This window comes from Alligator mississippiensis, chromosome 10, assembly GCF_030867095.1.
Source record: "Alligator mississippiensis isolate rAllMis1 chromosome 10, rAllMis1, whole genome shotgun sequence".
NCBI classification, from domain to species: Eukaryota; Metazoa; Chordata; order Crocodylia; family Alligatoridae; genus Alligator; species Alligator mississippiensis.
The window spans coordinates 16,598,187-16,617,637 of record NC_081833.1 but is presented as its reverse complement, the minus strand read 5'-3'; the positions used below and the strand labels follow the sequence as shown (position 1 = coordinate 16,617,637).

The window sequence follows — 19,451 nt, the reverse complement described above, 5'->3', positions numbered from 1 at the left end:
TGCTATACTCAGATGTTCCAGCATCCCTGACCGAGTCATGGGTTTCAACTCCAGTAACACAGCTACGCTGCCCATTGCTGGACTCCAAGCCCAGGATGAGGCATTTCATTACTGCCAGATGTGCGACAGCAGCATTTTCCACACAGGCACTGTGCAATGGGGATGTGGGACCCAACCCTTCTGCTGTCATACCCCACCCTTACAATTTCTGTTTACAGTGGTCTGAGAGCCAGGCCTCCATCCACTTTACTATACCAAGAGACAAGTTTTTGGTTTATAGATACTGAAGAGCTCCCCTCAAGTCAGTCAAAATATATTACCCAGAGATCTCACTATTGATCTTCCACGAAACCAACAGTGCCTTTCACTGGCAAATGCTTCTCATATGGTCACCAAAGGCAGAAGAAATGTCCCCAGCCCAGAGTTCAGAGTCCTCCCACCTTTTCCCTTCCAGTCTTAGCAGTGTCTAGGTTGCAAAGCTCAGTAAGTACAAACGCCATACTCCATAGTACAGCTCAGCTGTGGGATTGTCCTTTATGATTCAATAACCTACAAACATCATTCACTCTGCTTAGCTTCTCCTCTGCACTGTACTCAGTGTCATCAATATATTTAATAGTTATGTGTTATTTCCCCTCAGTCTGAATCACCTTGAAAGCTCCGTGGGTTGGAGCTCAAGATGAGGAGTCCAATATAATCTGCTCAGCATCAGACCCTTGCTTCCCCAGCACAGCATGCATTAAAGCAGGATGCAAACTGCCCTCAGCCCGGCCAGCTCCGAAATACATGGTTTCATGCCAGGGTCACACACAGAGCCAAATTAGAGCAGCAGATCCAGCAGAGATCTGGGGTCCTGCAGAACAGGCACAGAACAACACCCCCAGTCGCAACCCTCCAGGGAGATCTGCATGAAAACACCCGGGTACAGAACGGTTTCTCAGCTTGCTCTTGCTCCCGCTGCCATCTGCAGGGAACACAAGGGGTGCGTGCACTCAGACCATGGTGCACAGGGCGTGCATGCGCTCCAAACAGCAGGTGTCACAGCAGCTTCCCTTCCCGGACCACTTTGTGCCAGGCACCCAGGCTGGGCCATGCTGCCCTAGAGCCCGGGCCCTTAGTGCTCAGCAGCCCTTGCACGTGCACAGGCAGCAAGATTCACTGAAATGGGCAGTTAGCACTCCGCTTAACCCTGTGAGTGCCCTTGCTCTTTTTATCTCTGTGGAGCCGTCGCACCTCAGTTCATCCCACGTTACGCAGTACAGTGTGGAGATGCTCTTTGCTGGAAAAGGTGGATCTGTCCTGCAATGTGATGTGAGCACTCCTAGCATGGATTATCCTGCTTGACCCTGTGGATGTTCACAGTCTAAAGATGTTTAATGCATGATAAGTATGCAGGAGTCCTGGCCCTTGGGAAATCAGGCTTCAGTTATAATAGCAATACCAAGTCCTTTCACCAGGTGGAGGCAGGGCCCAAATAACATGTAGACAAACTAGGCATATGCCTAGGCCCTGAGCTCCAGGGGGTCTGGTTCTTCCTTCTGTGCAGCTGTGTCGCGAATGGCCCTGTCCACCTCCTTTCCCTTCCCTTCCCTTCCCCTCTGCCAGCTGCTTCCTAGCATCAGCTCCAAGCCCCGCACCCTATGGGTTGCAGCACCACTTTGGGGAGGGGGTCTCAACCAGCCCAGGGCCCACAAGTTGTTTGCCTAGGACCCACTGAAGCTCAATCTGGCCCTGGGTGGAGCCTTTCTCTATTAAGGCCTGAGCTGAGCCCCTGATGTCAGGCACAAGCTGCTGGGGCAGAGCAGTCTCCAGGCAGAGGGTTTTGCTCCTCCAGTTGCCCTCCTTCCTCCATCCCAAGTACAGGAGCTGAGGGGACACCAGCCCAGTGCCTTGTGGCTTTAAGGCACTTCCTCTGTGAAATGAGCTTGATTTTTCCCTCGTTAATTCTATTATATGCAGGGAAGGGGGGTGGGGGTGAGGTGAGAGCAGCAGCCAGTGACAGGGGGAGATTTGCATGAGGGGGCTGATCTCAGCCCCAGGGGTTAAGAGAGACTCAAGGGGTCCCAAACACAGACCGGTTTGCCTGAGGAAGCCGAGCTGGTCTGGATTCCCACCATGGCCTGGGCCGCGCTCCTCGTGGTGCTCACGTACTGTTCAGGTGCTCCTCAGGAAGGACTGATCTCAGCCTTTCGAGCCAAAGGGGACTTGGGGGTTATTCTCACCTCACTTCCCCATGGAGCTTTTTCCATGTAGGACTTTATCCCCATGTTTTCCCTCCTTCTTTCAGGTTCCCTTGCCGAGTACGTGCTGACGCAGCCGCCCGCAGTGTCTGTGTCTCCAGGACAAACTGCTCACATCACGTGCAGTGGAGAGAAGCTTAACAAGAGGTATGCGCACTGGTACCAGCAGAAACCTGGCAGCATCCCCCGACTTCTTATATACAAGGATACAGAGAGACCCTCCGATGTCCCTGACCGATTCTCTGGGGCCAGCTCTGGTACCACAGCCACGCTGACCATCGCTGGAGTCCAAGCCCTGGACGAGGCTGATTATTACTGTCTGAGTAGTGATGACAGTGACACTCCTCACGGTGACACCGGGCAATGGGGAAGTGAGACACAAACTTCTTGCGGTCCCTGTGGAGGTGTCAGACCATTCCTTCTCATGACAGGGAGTGGGGGCTCTATGGAGACAGAGGGATTTCTTTTCAGGCCAATCCTATAGCTGCTGTGAGGCCAGGCGAGATGCAGGACATCTCCACAGTCACCCCTGGGAGCGACCTTCCCTCACAGCCCTCAGAGCTGTCACATGAGTGACCCTGGGAGACACGGGACCACCTCCCTATTCCTGCTATAGGAGCAAACCTCATACACACACACTCCCCGCTTGGCCGTGTCTAAGCATGTGGCGCTCACCCCTCCTCTGTGGACCCCTGTTCACACGGACGCTCCTCACCTGAGAGCCAGACGTGGCTGAACACTGCTCTCCAGAGCTCTCCTGGTTTCTACAGGGAGACCAACTCTCTGCCTATAATCACTTCACCCATGAGCCCACTCCCTGCCTCTCAGTGGACTGAACCTCCATGTGGACCAGGAGCAAGACCTCCAGTGCTGGTGAAGTCTCCTGGAGGTCAAGCTCACAAAAGCCAGAAGAAGTGCTTCCTTTTTCCAAGCCCTCCATGCCCATGGCCTGTGGGCCTTGCTGGCATCTGTGCAGGAGGCAGGACAGCAGCCTCACGGCAGTGGGGACAGGGCTGTGAGGAGCCAGGTCCTGGCACAGAAGAAGGGCAGCTGCCCTCAGTCAGTGAAAGCAGCTGGAAGAGCTGGGCCCTGATGTGACACGGGTGGAAGCGGGCCACACCGCAGCTGTACAGGGCTGTGTCTGGGTGCGGTGTAAGGAAAGGGAAGATGGGCGCTGTTCAGTGTCTCGGACAGACCAGCCAGGCTGGCGCTGAGGTTAGCTCCTACAGGCAGAGCCCTTTCCTGTGTTGTGCAGCTGGGGCTGCCCTGACCCCTGCACAGAGCAGAGCGGACATTGTGCCATGTGTGGGCTGCAGACACTCAGCTATAACATCCCTGCAACACCCACATCTGGCTTGTTCCATACCTGCAGCACCCACTGGTGACAAACCCCAGGGGAAAGCTCAGGATTAGCACGAGGCATGTAGACAGGGCCAGCCCCCCCGGCATGATGGTGTGAGCATTCACCCCACAGAGGGGCTCCCTGGTCATGACACAGCCCCCCGGGACAGCCCTGTCCCGCACCTGTCCCACCTGTCCCACAGCTGCATGTCAGCTGGCAGATCCCAGGCCCAAGTCCAGTCCTGCCGTCTGTGCTGACTTGGTGAGGGGCTGGGACTGGCTGAGTTAGGGGAGCGACACGCTCTGGTGTAGTGCCCGAAGACTGGAAGAAGGCCAATGGGATGCCTATCTTCAAAAAAGGGAGGAAAGTGGATCCGGCCAACTATAGGCCCATCAGCCTGACTTCTATCCTAGGGAAGATCTTAGAAAAGTTTATTAAAGAGGCCATCCTTAATGGACTGGCCGACGCCAACATCTTAAGGGATAGCCAGCACGGGTTTGTTGCGGGTAGGTCTTGCTTGACCAATTTCATTTCCTTCTACGACCAGGTGACCTATCACCTGGACAAGGGAGAAGAGATTGATGTCATATATCTTGACTTCAAAAAAGCCTTCGATCTGGTTTCCCATGATCACCTCTTGGAGAAACTGGTCAATTGTCGCCTTGGGTCCTCCACGATCCACTGGCTGGAAAACTGGCTCTGTGGTCGGACCCAGAGGTAGTAATTGATGGAAGTCACTCATCGTGGTGTCCTGTGACCAGTGGGGTCCCCCAAGGCTCTGTCCTTGGACCCATACTGTTCAACATCTTCATTAATGATGTGGACACTGGAGTCAGAAGTGGACTGGCCAAGTTCGCCGATGACAGCAAACTTTGGGGCAAAGCATCCACACCAGAAGACAAGCGGCTGATCCAGGCTGACCTGGACAGGCTCAGCAAGTGGGCGGATGAGAATCTGATGGTGTTCAACGCTGATAAATGCAAGGTTCTCCACCTGGGGAGGAAAAACCCGCAGCATCCTTATAGGCTCGGCAGTGCTATGTTGGCTAGCACTATGGAAGAAAGAGACTTGGGGGTCATCACTGACCACAAGATGAACATGAGCCTGCAGTGCGATGCTGCGGCTATTAAAGTGACCAAAATGCTGGCTTGCATCCATAGATGCTTCTCAAGCAAATCCCGGGATGCCATTCTCCCCTTGTACTCGGCCTTAGTGAGGCCGCAGCTGGAGTACTGCATCCAGTTCTGGGCTCCACAATACAAAAAGGATGTGGAGAAGCTTGAGAGAGTCCAGAGAAGAGCCACGTGCATGATCAGAGGTCAGGGAAGCAGACCCTACGATGACAGGCTGAGAGCCCTGGGGCTCTTTAGCCTGGAAAAGCGCAGGCTCAGGGGTGATCTGATGGCCACCTACAAGTTTATCAGGGGTGACCACCAGTATCTGGGGGAACATTTGTTCACCAGAGCGCCCCAAGTGATGACGAGGTCGAATGGTCACAAACTACTACAAGACCATTTCAGGCTGGACATAAGGAAGAATTTCTTTACTGTCCGAGCCCCCAAGGTCTGGAACAGCCTGCCACCGGAGGTTGTTCAAGCGCCTTCACTGAACACCTTCAAGACGAAACTGGATGCTTATCTTGCTGGGATCCTATGACCCCAGCTGACTTCCTGCCCTTTGGGCGGGGGGCTGGACTCGATGATCTTCCGAGGTCCCTTCCAGCCCTAATGTCTATGAAATCTGACATGGCTCCTGTTCCTTGTCTGCCGTGGTTCCCAGTGCTGCAGTCAGACACGCTGCCCTCCCTCCCCCTCCATCTCCACAACAGGCATATTGGACCGAGCTGTGTGACAGGGATAGGATGAGTGAGGAGCCCCCCCTCCCCAAAACCTGGCAGCATGTGAGAAGGGAGAGGCAGCCAGTCTGGCACCTGATCCCCAAGTTTACTCCTCAAGGTGACCTTGCCCAGCCCTGCTGCTTGTGCCAATGGCACCAGGACTCAGCAATGCTGCGCATGGCCCTGTTGTGCCATGAAACCCCCAGAGGTCAGAGCAGTTAGCAGTTCCCTGCTTCCCCCTCCCCCCCCCCACCGCTTCCATCCAGGGAAGAGCAGTAAAACCAGACCAGGACACATCTAGCTGCAGGGACACTTACTACTTGCCTTTCATGACCTCTCCCTTTGGTAATAGGCAATTTATTGATACACAATAATAACAGAAAAAAGCAAGAACAGTCAAGCAATTCTATAGATCCACTAAATCCTAGGACTGTTATCAAAGGACATCTGGCCAGGACTCAGTCTTCATTGTGAGGTTCTCTGTTAGGTGTCAGGTGTCACCATGTTGGCAGCCTGGCGGTGGGATGCTGAGGCCCACACCCCGCCCCCTGTGGGGTGGATGAGATGGGCTGGTGGCCTTGGGAGTCCTTCCTGGCAGGTGGGGATGGGAAAGAGAGATGGGAAGGAACCCTTTGCTGCTCCAAAGTCCTTCCTTCCCTCCTCATGGCTTTTGATCCATGGCCATAGGTGGTTGGTTGTTAAATGTCCATGTAGCTTATCGCATGCACACACATTAATTTGGTTTTCCCAGGATTTCTCCTAATTTGGTCTGTTCCCCCAAAACCAGGACTCAGGGCTTCCCAGCTCTGGGGACTTGGTAGCTAGTGCCACCTTATCTCATGTTATGGGAAGTGTGGTCCCTGCTCCCTCTGTTTTCCAGACTATATGTCCTGGTTGGCATTGTGTTAGAAAGCCTGTCTCTTCCAGGGCTGTGTGAAACCATGTGACTGTGTGACCCAGACTCTTAGAAATTGATTAGATTCTAATAGATAGATAGGTAGATAGATATAAGTTAATTCCCAAAAAACAAACCTTTAAATACCATTTTCTAAGCTATCACTCTCCTCCTCATCCTGGTTATGTACTGTGGAAGAAATCAAACTTCGTGTTGTGGTTGTTTCAGAATTGGCAGAGCCATCTAGGTTTATTTAGAGCTATACAAGTGATCGCAAGGAGGGGTCTCAAAGGAACTCTGACCTCTACAAGTTTACAAGCATATTTATACTTTAAACAGCGAGAAAAGATGCAGGGTTCAGACAAACCAACCTTGAAAGAAACAGAAAGAAGTTGATCATTTGTTTGTCACACATAAGCAGTTTACTTCTTCAGCAAAACCACTGTGTTTTAGGAACAATTATCAGCTTCTGGTTCGAGGGAAAGGAGGAGGTGAACATCTGCACACAGAGCTTAATATACCAAGACAAAACAAGGCATGAAGGTTTTTTCTTATCTTAGAACATTTTGAAACACATAGCATCAGCATCAGCATCTTTTTTCTCTTCTCTTTCTCTCTCTTTGTCTTTCCTCTTAGTCAAGTACAAGGCCCGGTTAAACTTATTTCCACATTCCCCCCTTTTGGGCCTTTTTGGCCCAACATATTACATATTTATTATCATGAGCCTTTTAACTTCTAATTTTTCTTTCTTTACCTTCCATTAGTTTAACATACATATTATACACTTTATTACTTTGCACAGAGGTTAACAAGCTATTTTGCATTTGCTTAGCAGAACAACTTAAGCAGCATTGTATTAGCATAAGTACTAGGCATACTCCAAAAAAAGTAACAAACTGTATTAACAGACCATGAATAACTGTAGAGCCCAAGGAACTAAAGATGGAGCTGAACCAAGAACTTAAATTCCAACTGTCTGACTTGTGCAATTTGGCTGTTTCTTTCCGAATATGTGCAGTCAAATACTGAATTTCTTCTGAGTTATCAGGAATTTAAGTACAACATTCTTTACCTATTAAAGCACAGACTCCTCCTTACTGGCTAACGTGAAGTCTAGAGCCATGTGATTTTGCAAAACCATGGTTCACATCTCTCAGGACAGTTGGTCTAAAGAATCTGCAGTATCATTACTTACTTGTTCTAATATGTTAGCTAACAATCTTATTTCTTTAATGGTCCTGGCCACACCATACATAGGAAACATTATAGCACCAAATCATTCTTCTTCAGTGATTTCCCTTTTTTCCCTAACTGCTCTGGAAGGAAGGGAAGACAGATGTCCAATAGCTGGTGTAATAGATCCAATATAACATGATCCTGACCAGTTGCCAGGCAACCAAAAATATGCACGATCTCTGCAAATATAATAAGTTCTATTATATGCCACCCATTTCCTGTTTTGAGCATGAGTACTATTTAAAATGATAGATGGTGCCCATGCTGAACAGTTAAATGTTATCTTTCCGTATCCCTTAATTTCAAGGCGCACATTATTGTTCATTGAAGAACAATCAATAGTATAATTACAGGTCCTAGTTCCTACCCATCTGATACCATTATATTTATAACACAAAAGTCTGGGAACTTTTCTGGCTAACTGGATACGTGGAAATGGAGCAGGATCAGAAGAGGGAGGAAGACGTTGGGAAAAGGTCTGATTTGACCAAAATCCTTGGCACTCACTATAGTTGTGCTGTGGGTCATACATATCACAAAAGTCGGTCCAATTAAGGAATAAAGCAATCATGGGCACCCCTGTCATTGTACTAGGAGGCAAGTGGGAACATACTCAACATTTAGAAACATTTAAATCCTTTGCATATTGATAAGACAGTTGAAGAAAAGTGTTTTGGTGAGCATGCCAGTGTGGGAGTGATCTTTTTGACCTGTTTTGAAGTCTAGTCTGATTTACAAAGTTTCTTTTAGCTGGTGAGTCTTTAAGTCCATATAAGATGATCCAAGAGGAAAGACTAAGAAGTACCCAAGTCACAACTAACCAACCCCACCTCAGGAACCAAGAACTAAGTAGAGGCCTTTTTCCTTTCCCGAAGGCCATAATGGTGTCATTGAGGTACATTTTCTTCATTCTGTAGTGATAAATCCTCTTTGCTCTGTAGTGGCAAATCCTCTCCGCCAGTAGGCACTTGGCTCACTACTGGTCTTGAGCTCTCCTGTTGACAGGTGCCAGGCTCACTACCAGTCTGTGGAGGCTGATTACAAGGTTGATATGGAGGAAACTCTAGGTCTAACGGAGCTGATGTTTTCTTAGTGTGTGAAGCATGGATCCACGGTTGGAGTCCTTGACACTTTATTGCAGTGTTGGTTGTCAGGAGTACCTGGAATGGGCCTTTCCAGCGGGATTCCAGTGATGACTTCCATTGATGGACTTTTACACGGACCCAGTCACCAGGCAGGATGGATTGGCACGGCTCATCTGGTTCCTTGGGGAGAGCTGTTTGTACCTGGGAATGAAGAGCCTTAACACACTTCATTAGTGCTGTACAGTAGTCTAAAATAGTATCATCAAGTAAATGTATATCACAAAATGGGAGGCAACAGGTGGTGAGGCGGGGAGCCTCATGGGTCTTCCCATCAGGATTTCATGTCAGCTAAGTCCAGTCTTTTGATTGACAGTAGATCCAATACTCATAAGGGCTATGGGAAGTGCATCTGGCCATTTCAAGTGAGTCTCAGCATAAATTTTGGCCAGTTTATTTTTTTAAATGCCATTTCGGCATTCCACTTGGCCCGAGGCCTGTGGATAGTATGGACAATGAAAGTTCTGCTGGATTTGCAGGACTTTGCAGACTTCTTTCATTATCTGCCCAGTAAAATGAGTTCCTCTACTGGAGTTTATGGATAAAGGAATACCAAACCTTGGAATAAAGTCTCTGAGCAACTTTTTGCTCACAGTGGTGGTATCAGCTTTTGCACATGGGTAAGCTTCTACCCATCCAGAAAACATACATACAGTAACAAGAACATATTCATAAGAACAACATTTCTGCATTTGAATAAAATCTATTTGTAAATTTACAAACGGCCCCCAAGGTGGGGGATGTGCTGCTTTTTTTGTTTTTACAGGTTTTCCCACATTATGGGCTTGACAAATAGGGCAAGTATAACAGAATTATTGAGCCACAGATGGAAAAGTTGGAGCAAACCAATCAAGCTTAATAGCTTTGATCATCCCCCCTTTGTTCACGTGTGCTATGCCGTGGTGTATGCGAGCAAGATAGGGAAGAAGGACCATTGGGGCAACCAGGTGGCCATCCAGGGAGTGCCACAAATGGTCAGGGTGTAACAAACACCCAGCCAGTCTCCACATATATTTTTCTGGTTCTGGAGCCTGATCTTAGAGGAGGGCAATGTCATGAAAACTTGCCAATGGACACTGGTTAGTCGAGATAGACAAAAACACAGGTGTAGCCTGAGGAGTGGAAATAGCCGCAGCTTTGGCAGCGGAGTCTGCCAGAGCATTCCCATGTGCAAAACAGCTCCTACATCTGAAGGAGTAGGCAACAAGGAGGCAGAGTTTAAAACAGGGCATCTAGTTAAAGTAATATTTCCAGCAGAACAAAGCAAAATTTCATACTTAGTCAATCAAGCATTTGAAAGGTGTTGAGTTTTAGTTTTTAGTAAAAGGGCTGCTACAGCGCGTGGGACAGCAACAGTAAGGGGAGAAGCTAATACAAGGGTACAGGACAGTTCAACAGTAATAGCAGCTGCAGCTACAGCATGAAGACATGGAGGAAGTCCGGCTGCAACTGGGTCAAGAGGAGAGATATAATAAGCAATGGGATGGTGTTTGTCTCCATGTGCTTGAGTGAGCACAGCAAGTGCAAATCCATCTTTTTCATGACAAAAAAAAATAAAGGGTTTAGTATAATCGGGAAGGCCTTGAGCAGGAGCTTGCGACAGAGCTTGTTTAATAGAGGAAAAAGTGGCTTTGGCTTCTGAAGTCCAGGGCAAAGGCTCAGGGGTATTAACAAGAGTCAGGTTTTGCAGTGGCTTGACTATAGAGGCATAGCCAAGTATCCACTGGTGGCAGTAGCCAGCCATGGCTAGGAAAGTATGCATTTGGGACATAGTAGTTGGTCTAGGGATTTTAAGAATAGCTTCTATCCTGGAAGAAGAAAGCAGTCATTCTCCAATCATTAAACAGGAAATGAAGGGATCCTCTTGATTAAGTGAGAGAAACGGGGCTGTGATGATGTTATCATTCCTCAGGCTGTCCTAACAGGAGGCTCCTTGATTCGGGAAGAAAAATTGAGTGAGGGGAGGTGGTGGCTGGTTAAACGTCATCCCCGGCTTGCCAGGCCAGTGAGGACATTGAGCCTTCCAGTGTCCTGGTTGGCCACAGTAATAACAACTGTCATTATTTTGGGACTGAAATTCTCCTCGTCCCATCCCACGACCAAGTCCCCTGCCTCTGAATTGTCCTTGATAGAAACCTCGGCTTCTACCTCTGCCTAAAGTTTGTATTTGTAAAGACATTAGCTTAGTTTCCGTGGATTCCTTTTTCCTTTCTTGGCAGGCTGTACAGTGATTAGCAATGGTGACTAATTCTGTAAGCGTCTTAGTTTGCCAACCTACAGCAATTGTACACAGCTGTTCCTGGACTTCAGAAAGAAGTCTTTGGACAAAAGCGGCGGCAACTGCTTCTGGGGCAGTTTCAGCTGCATTTTCAATGCCAGTATGTCTTTCAAATACGAGTTTCAAGCGATCCATGTAGTCTGCTGGGGATTCTCCTTTGTTTTGCTTACAGTTATTTATTTTGGCCCAGTCAGTTTTCCTGGGGCAGATTTTAAGCACGGCCTCAAGAAGGCATTCTCGGGCACTTACTAAGCGACTTACCATTCCGGGGTCTTGAGGAGGCCAATTAGCCTGTGTGATGAGGTGGTTACGGACCTCGGAGGGCAGAACACTTCTCATTAATTGGTTTAAATCCACCCATGTTGGCTCATAACAATTGATAACAGTTTCCAATTCCTCTCTAAAATTCTGGGGTTCTTCCCTGATATTGGGGAACTACTTAACAAGGTTTAGGAGATCTCCTAGGGTCCAGGGGGCATGGACTGTAACTGTAATTTCCCCATTTGGACACTGCCCTGGGAGTTGGTGTAAAGGCATAAAATGAGTCTTTTTCATTTTTAAAGGTGGGACTGGACCATATTGGGTGCCAGACCTTAAATAACAGGAGGTCGAGGCTTCAGGAGACAGATGCCATATCTCCAGTGGCCACGGGCATGCCCCAGGGGCAGGCGATGGTTGTTGAGTGATGGTTTCCTGATGGGGTGGGCTGATTTCGCAGGAAGAATCTATTTGGTTATTTTGAACTTCCTCGGGTTCAGATTGTGCCTGGGACTGGTATGGGGGTGGCACACTAAAAAAATCAATTATGTCTTCTACAGATTTATTCTCAGTCAACTGTGGATAAAGTTGTGTTGGTGATGATGATGCTGTTGATGGGGGATACCCTATTGGTGCATTTTTCTGTTTTAATTCCTTTATCTGCAATTTTAGTTTTTCTTGGGAGTCCTTAAGGCTCCGAACTTGAGATTCTTGACGTCTTTTGGAAGCTTCTGCACACCAATCAAAAAACGTGTTCCACTGAGTCTATGGCGTTTTACTGCCTCTTGACTCAAGGGCTCCTCGGAGATGAAGGATTTTACTTCAATCAAATGTTCCCTCCAGGGGAAACTGCAATTAGAATCATCTCTGGTATACCGATTCTATTTGTCTGGAAACTTACAACTTTTATGGCCATAGTGTGTGTACATGTACAGTGCTGGAGTCCATTTAGTCAGAGCCAGTACATCTTTAGACCCTCCGCTCCCCATGTCTTTAAGCTCAACTCACACAGGTGTTTCACACAGGAGAGGCTTATTGAGGGTGTCTGGTCAGGTTGTGAGATTTGCTAGTGGCACAGGAATGCTGTGGTTAACGTCCAAAGACAAGATTCACAGCACCAGCGCGCAATGCAGTTACTCACTGTTAGACATGGCTCATTCATGAGAGTGGGGATAGGGAAAATTCATCACACAACCCTGATCTCCTTCAGTCAAAGAGTTTCCACCTTGCACATTTGCTTTCGAAGAGCACTCAGAACAAGTCTGGCGTCCTCAGGGCAGCTGCACAAGGTTTCCACTCCTAGCTTCAGAAAGACCTCACAGCCAAAACACTGTGTTTTGGGAACAGTTATCAGCTTCTGGTTTGAGGGAAAGGAGCAGGTGAACATCTGCACACAGAGCTTAATATATCAAGACAAAACAAGGCATGAAGGTTTTTTCTTATCTTAGAACATTTTGAAGCACATAGCATCAGCATCAGCATCTTTTTCTCTTCTCTTTCTCTCTCTTTCTCTCTCCTCTTAGTCAAGTAAGAGGCCTGGTTAAACTTATTTCCACAGTACCATGCTGGCATAATGAAAAAAGGCGCTTTCCTAACTTTCCTCAATAAAGGGTTTCCTTTTTCCAGCCTGCTATGGCTGCAATGTGTGTTCTCTCTCTGTACATTTACTCATGTTTGATTTTTCCCAATGTTTTCCCCTCCTGTTCCAAGGCCCCATGGACAGAACATGGTGATTCAGCCATCTTCAGTGAAACTCTCCTGCACAGTGAGAAATGGAAACAGCATCAGTGGCTACTCTGTACCCAGGTAACAGCAGAAACCAGGGAATCTCCCTCGGTACCTCCTGAATTACTCCACAGAGTCCAGCAAAGACCAGGACTATGGGATCTCCACTCCCTTCTCTGCTTCCAAAGACACGTCCAATAACACCAGCTGACCATCACTTAGGACCTTGCAGACGACAAGGCAGATTATTGCTGTGCTACATGGCACAAGAGCACTTGTCAGTGCCAGCCACAGGGAAGTCAGACCAACCCCTCCTCTGCCCTCAGAGCCTGGAGGGAGCTGTGCCGACAGCAGGAACACATCACATGCAGAAACACGTCTGTGTGTGTGACTTCTTCCTCTGCAAGGGAATGACCTGTTACCTGTCACCCTCTCTCAGTAGAGCAGAGGCAGCTCTTCCCTCTTTTTCCTCCGCTTTCCCTCAATGCTCTCTCTGTCAGGTTTGGGGATGTGAGTGGTTCTTTGCCCTCCTCATCCTCTACTCCTTTCATGGGAAGAAAATAACATATCTCCCCTAGCTCCCGTCACACCTTCTGAAAAGACCTGTGTCCCACACACGCACCTCCCGCCTTCTGGATGGGGCACTCTGCAAAGCGTGAAGAGTGGGCAGCACCCAGGACAGAGCCAAGGAGAAGGCGTATCAGGTCCAGTTGCAGCCTCTGGTGACATTGCCCCCGCTCCCTGGTTGCAGCTGCCTTTCACATGCCCAGGAGCAGAGGGCCTAGGAGAGGGGCTGGCTGCACAAATCCCCATGTCCCTGTTTCCAGTCAGAGGCTAGGGGCCAGAGGATGTCAGGACAGCACCTTGCATTGAAGCCCAAGTGAAAACCATATGACCATCCCCTGCCCATGGGAACAAACTCCATGCACTGAGTGTCTGAGTCCTTTGAGGCACTAACTCTTTGGGATGAGCTTGACTTTGAGATGAATATACGGGTGGTGGGGGGTTGTCTCTGCCATCCTCATCCTCCACTTCATCCATGGGGACAAGGGGGCATAACTTCCCTGGCTCCCTTCTCACCTTAAGAGAAGACCTGTGTCCCCCCACCAACCTCCCTCCTTCTGGATGGGCCCTCTGCATGGCCTGGCTGAGGAGTGGGCAGCGCCCAGGACAGAGTGACCAAGGGCGTCCTCTCCTTATACAGTGGGTCTTTATGCAGTGAGATCCTTTCTTGCAGACTGATCCCTGCATGCATATGGCTCCTCCCTTGTGCCCACAGGGGCCAATCAAACAGGAGCACATTAGCAACAAGGCCCCACTTCATTGCTCCCATCCCCTCCACTTTCCCACACTGACTATATAAGAGGCAGGAATGGGAAGACATTTTCAGTGGGTTTGTCCCTCTCTCTCTTGCAAGGGCTGGTGATCTCCTCGCCATGCTGTGGGCTCCCCTCCTTGTCCTGCTGGGGACGTGGTGCGCAGGTGAGAGTGGGGAGAGGGATTATTACAAAAAGAAGTGGCTGCTGAAGCCAGTTCCCCAAGCACAGGACCAGCAGGAGGGGAGCACTGGGCAGATGTGACAGGGGTCTGCATGTTGTTTTCCAGGTGCCAGATCACAATCTCTGCTCACTCAGCCGCCCGCAGAGTCAGCGTCCCCAGGAAACACTGTGAAACTCTCCTGCGCCGTGAGCAGTGGGAACAGCATCAGTGTCTACTATGTGTACTGGTACCAGCAGAAACCTGGGACCCCCCCTCGGCAGCTGCTGTATTACAAGTCGGATTCTGACAAGTACCAGGGCTCCGGGGTCCCCGCTCGCTTCTCTGGCTCCAAAGACATGTCCAGTAACACTGGCTACCTGACCATCGCCGGGGTCCTCGCAGAGGACGAGGCTGACTATTACTGTGCTGTGTGGCAAAATAATGCTTGTCACAGTGACACAGCCACAGGGGGAAGTGAGACAAAAACCTCCTCTGCCCTCCCTCAGCCAGGGCTCTAAGGAAGCCAGCAAGGAGCCGTACCAAGGGCAGCAAGTGCCTGTGGAAACACGCCATGAAGTCTTACAGAGCCCTCATGCTCATTATATCTGATACTATACGCTGACACTCCAGCATCCCTGACCAAGTCTTGGGTTTCAACTCCAGTAACACAGCTACGCTGCCTATTGCTGGACTCCAAGCCCAGGATGAGGTATTTCATTACTGCCAGATATGGGACAGCAGCACTTTCCACAATGGCACTGTGCAACGGGGACGTGGGACCCAACCCTTCTCCTGTCATACCCGATCCTTACAATTTATTTTTACAGTGGTCCGAGAGCCAGGCCTCCATCCACTCTAATATACTAAGGGACTAGCCTTTGGTTAGTAAATACTGGAGAGCTCCCCCCTAGTCATTCCAAATATATCACCCAGACATTTCACTATTGATCTTCCATGAAACCAACTGTGCCTTTCACTGGCAAATGCTTCTCATAGTGCCTCTGACCGGCTGCTTCCCATATGGTCACCAGAGGCAGCAGAAATGTTCCCAGCCCAGAGTTCAGAGTCCTCCCACCTTTTCCCTTCCAGTCTTAGCAGTGTCTAGGTTGCAAAGCTCAAATGAGTGCAAACGCCATACTCCATAGTACAGCTCAGCTGTGGGATTGTTCTTTATAATTCAATAACCTACAAAACTTGTTCACTCTGCTTAGCTTCTCCTCTGCACTATACTCAGTGTCATCAATATATTTAATAGTTATGTGTTCTTTCCTTTCAGTCCGAATCACCTTGAACACTCACTCTGTAGGTGCGAGCTCAAGATGAGGAGTCCAATATAATCGGCTCAGCATCAGACCCTTGCTTCCCCAGCACAGTGTGCTTTAAGGCAGGATGCGACTCCCCCAGCCAGCTACCTCAGCAATATGTTGTTTCATGTCAGGGTCACACACAGAGCCAAATTAGAGCAGCAGATCCAGCAGAGATCTGGGGTCCTGCAGAACAGGCACAGAACAACACCCCCAGTCGCAACCCTCCAGGGAGACCTGCATGAAAACACCCAGGTACAGAACAGTTTCTCAGCTTGCTCTTGCTCCCGTTGCCATCTGCAGGGAACACAAGGGGTGCGTGCACTCAGACCATGGTGCACAGGGCGTGCATGCGCTCCAAACAGCAGGTGTCACAGCGGCTTCCCTTCCCGGACCACTTTGTGCCAGGCACCCAGGCTGGGCCGTGCTGCCCTAGAGCCCGGGCCCTTAGTGCTCAGCAGCCCTTGCACGTGCACAGGCAGCAAGATTCACTGAAATGGGCAGTTAGCACTCCGCTTAACCCTGTGAGTGCCCTTGCTCTTTTTATCTCTGTGGAGCCGTCGCACCTCAGTTCATCCCACGTTACGCAGTACAGTGTGGAGATGCTCCTTGCTGGAAAAGGTGGATCTGTTCTGCGATGTGATGTGAGCACTCCTAGCATGGATTATGCTGCTTGACCCTGTGGATGTTCACAGTCTAAAGGTGTTTAACTCATGCTAAGTATGTAGGTGTTGTGGCCCTTGGGAAATCAGGCTTCAGGTATAATAGCAATGCCAAGTCCTTCCACCAGGTGGAGGCAGGGCCTGAATAACATGTAGACAAAGTAGGCATATGCCTAGGCCCTGAGCTCCAGGGGGTCTGGTCCTTACCTTTGTATGGGCTCTGTCACGAATGGCCCTGTCCACCTCCTTTCCCTTCCCTTCCCTTCCCCTCTGCCAGCTGCTTCCTAGCATCAGCCCCAAGCCCCGCACCCTATGGGTGGCAGCACCACTTTGGGGAGGGGGTCTCAACCAGCCCAGGGCCCACAAGTTGTTTGCCTAGGACCCACTGAAGCTCAATCTGGCCCTGGGTGGAGCCTTTCTCTGTTAAGGCCTGAGCCGACCCCTAATGTCAGGCACAAGCTGCTGGGGCAGAGCAGTCTCCAGGCAGTGGGTTTTGCTCCTCCAGTTGCCCTCCTTCCTCCATCCCAAGTACAGGAGCTGAGGGGACACCAACCCAGTGCCTTGTGGCTTTAAGGCACTTCCTCTGTGCAATGGGCTTGATTTTCCCCTCGTTAATTCTATTATATGCAGGGAAGGGGGGTGGGGGTGAGGTGAGAGCAGCAGCCAGTGACAGGGGGAGATTTGCATGAGGGGGCTGATCTCAGCCCCAGGGGTTAAGAGAGACTCAAGGGGTCCCAAACACAGACCGGTTTGCCTGAGGAAGCCGAGCTGGTCTGGATTCCCACCATGGCCTGGGCCGCGCTCCTCGTGGTGCTCACGTACTGTTCAGGTGCTCCTCGGGAAGGACTGATCTCAGCCTTTTGAGCCAAAGGGGATTTGGGGGTTATTCTTACCTCACTTCCCCATGTAGCTTTTTCCATCTAGGACTTTATCCCCGTGTTTTCCCTCCTTCTTCCAGGTTCCCTTGCCGAGTACGTGCTGACGCAGCCGCCCGCAGTGTCTGTGTCTCCAGGACAAACTGCTCACATCACGTGCAGTGGAGAGAAGCTTAACAAGAAGTATGCGCACTGGTACCAGCAGAAACCTGGCAGCGTCCCCCGACTTCTTATATACAAGGATACAGAGAGACCCTCTGATGTCCCTGACCGATTCTCTGGGGCCAGCTCTGGTATCACAGCCACACTGACCATCGCTGGAGTCCAAGCCCAGGACGAGGCTGATTATTACTGTCTGAGTAGTGATGACAGTAACACTCCTCACAGTGACACCGGGCAATGGGGAAGTGAGACACAAACTTCTTGCGGTCCCTGTGGAGGTGTCAGACCATTTCTTCCCATGACAGGGAGTGATGGCTCTATGGAGACAGAGGGATTTCTGTTCAGGCCCATCCTATAGCTGCTGCGAGGCCAGGCGGGATGCAGGACTTCTCCACAGTCACCCCTGGGAGCGACCTTCCTTCACAGTCCTGAGAGCTCTCACCTGAGTGAACCTGGGAGACCCAGGACCACCTCCCTATTCCTGTTATAGGAGCAAACCTGATACACACACACTCCGCACTTGGCTGTGTCTAAGCGTGTGGCGCTCACCCCTCCTCTGTGGACCCCTGTGCACGCAGATGCTCCTCACCTGAGAGCCAGACGTGGCTGAACACTGCTCTCCAGGGCTCTTCTGTTTCCACACGGAGACCAACTCTCTTCCTGTAATGGCTTCACCTGCACTAGAAGCCAGAAGTGCTCCCTTTGTCCCAGCCCTCCATGCCCATGGCCTGTGGGCCTCGCAGGCATCTGTGCAGGAGCCAGCACAGCAGCCTCACGGCAGTGGGGACAGGGCTGTGAGGAGCCAGGTCCTAACACAGAAGGGCAGCAGTCCTCAGTCAGTGAGAGCAGCAGGAAGAGCTGGGCCCTGATGTGACACCGGTGGGAGCAGGCCACACCGCAGGCCATGCGGGGCTGTGACAGACTTCGGTGTAGAAGAAAGGGAAGGTGGGCACTGTCCATTGTCTGGGACATACCAGTCTGGCTGGCGCTGAAGTTAGTTCCAATGGGCAGAGCTCTTTCTTGGACGGAGCCGAGAGTGTGTTATGTCATGTGCGGGCTGCAGAGACTCAGCTATAACATCCCCTGCAACTCCCACATCTGGCTTGTCCCATACCTGAAGCTGTCTCACCCGCACAGCACACCGAGACATTGCACAGGAGTGTGTCACCTCAAAGCACCAAGCGGAGGAGTGCTCCACACTCTTGGGAGGTGGGGAAGGAAGAGGCACTGCTCCTCACTGCTCACATGGCCACCTAAGAGGGGAACAACCAGCGCTAGGTCTGGGGGCAATGTTTGCAGCCCAGGGCCAGTCCCTAGTTGCTCAGAGAAATCCCCACCCAGCCCAGAGCTGGCTGGGAGCTGCCCCAGAAGTGAGACAGGTCCTGGCCAGCCCCAGGCTCTTCACAGAAGTCCCCACCCAGCCACGGACTGGTTGGGAGCTGTCCCAGAGGCAGGACAGCTCTGGGCCAGCCCCCAGCTGGGCAGGGAACACTGACCATCACCAGAGCCCAAGCCCAGAGCCAGGCCGACTGTCACTGCCCAGTGTTATTTGAAGACAGCAGCACTCATCGCAGTGACACAGACAATGGGGAAATGGGACAGAAATGTCTTGTTCTGAAAAGGAAACACTTGATACCAAATATTCCCCTGAGAGTATGAGGCTCAACTGCCAACAAGGTGCCGGTGTTAGTACCCACTAGTGACAGACCCCGGCGGAAAGCTCAGGATTAGCACAAGGCACGTAGCCAGGGCCGTCACCCATGGCATTACGGTGTGAGCCTTCACCCCACAGAGGGGCTCCCTGGTCACAGCACAGCCCCCCACAACAGCCCTGCCCCGCGCAGGGTGTGAACAGGGGACTCCTGTGGCCTAATGCCAGGCACTGTCCCCCTGTGCCCAGCTCCCCTGGGGGCAGTCGCATGTCAGCCTGCAGATCCCCAGCCCGACTCCAGTCCTGCTGTCTGGGCGGTCTGTGCTGTCTGGGGGCGGGGCTGGGACTGGCAGAGTTAGGGGAGC

The 19,451-nt window shown here is 50.7% G+C and overlaps 1 protein-coding gene and 2 gene segments (V, D, J or C); all 3 read left to right on the top strand.

Moving 5' to 3' along the window:
* Positions 1-2,087: 2,087 nt before the first annotated feature.
* LOC132243470 (immunoglobulin lambda variable 3-25-like) lies at positions 2,088-8,643 on the top strand. The segment is given in 3 exon segments: positions 2,088-2,158; positions 2,288-2,600; positions 8,556-8,643. Coding segments are annotated over 3 exon segments (444 nt in total).
* Positions 8,644-14,389: 5,746 nt separating this feature from the next.
* Positions 14,390-14,950, top strand: LOC102563353 (immunoglobulin lambda variable 5-37). Its single transcript, XM_006266905.4, has 2 exons — positions 14,390-14,435; positions 14,559-14,950. The coding sequence occupies exons 1-2, from the start codon at positions 14,390-14,392 to the stop codon at positions 14,948-14,950; spliced, it is 438 nt and encodes a 145-aa protein (XP_006266967.3).
* Positions 14,951-17,158: 2,208 nt separating this feature from the next.
* LOC106738014 (immunoglobulin lambda variable 3-25-like) lies at positions 17,159-18,309 on the top strand. The segment is given in 3 exon segments: positions 17,159-17,227; positions 17,357-17,680; positions 18,179-18,309. Coding segments are annotated over 3 exon segments (498 nt in total).
* Positions 18,310-19,451: the final 1,142 nt, after the last annotated feature.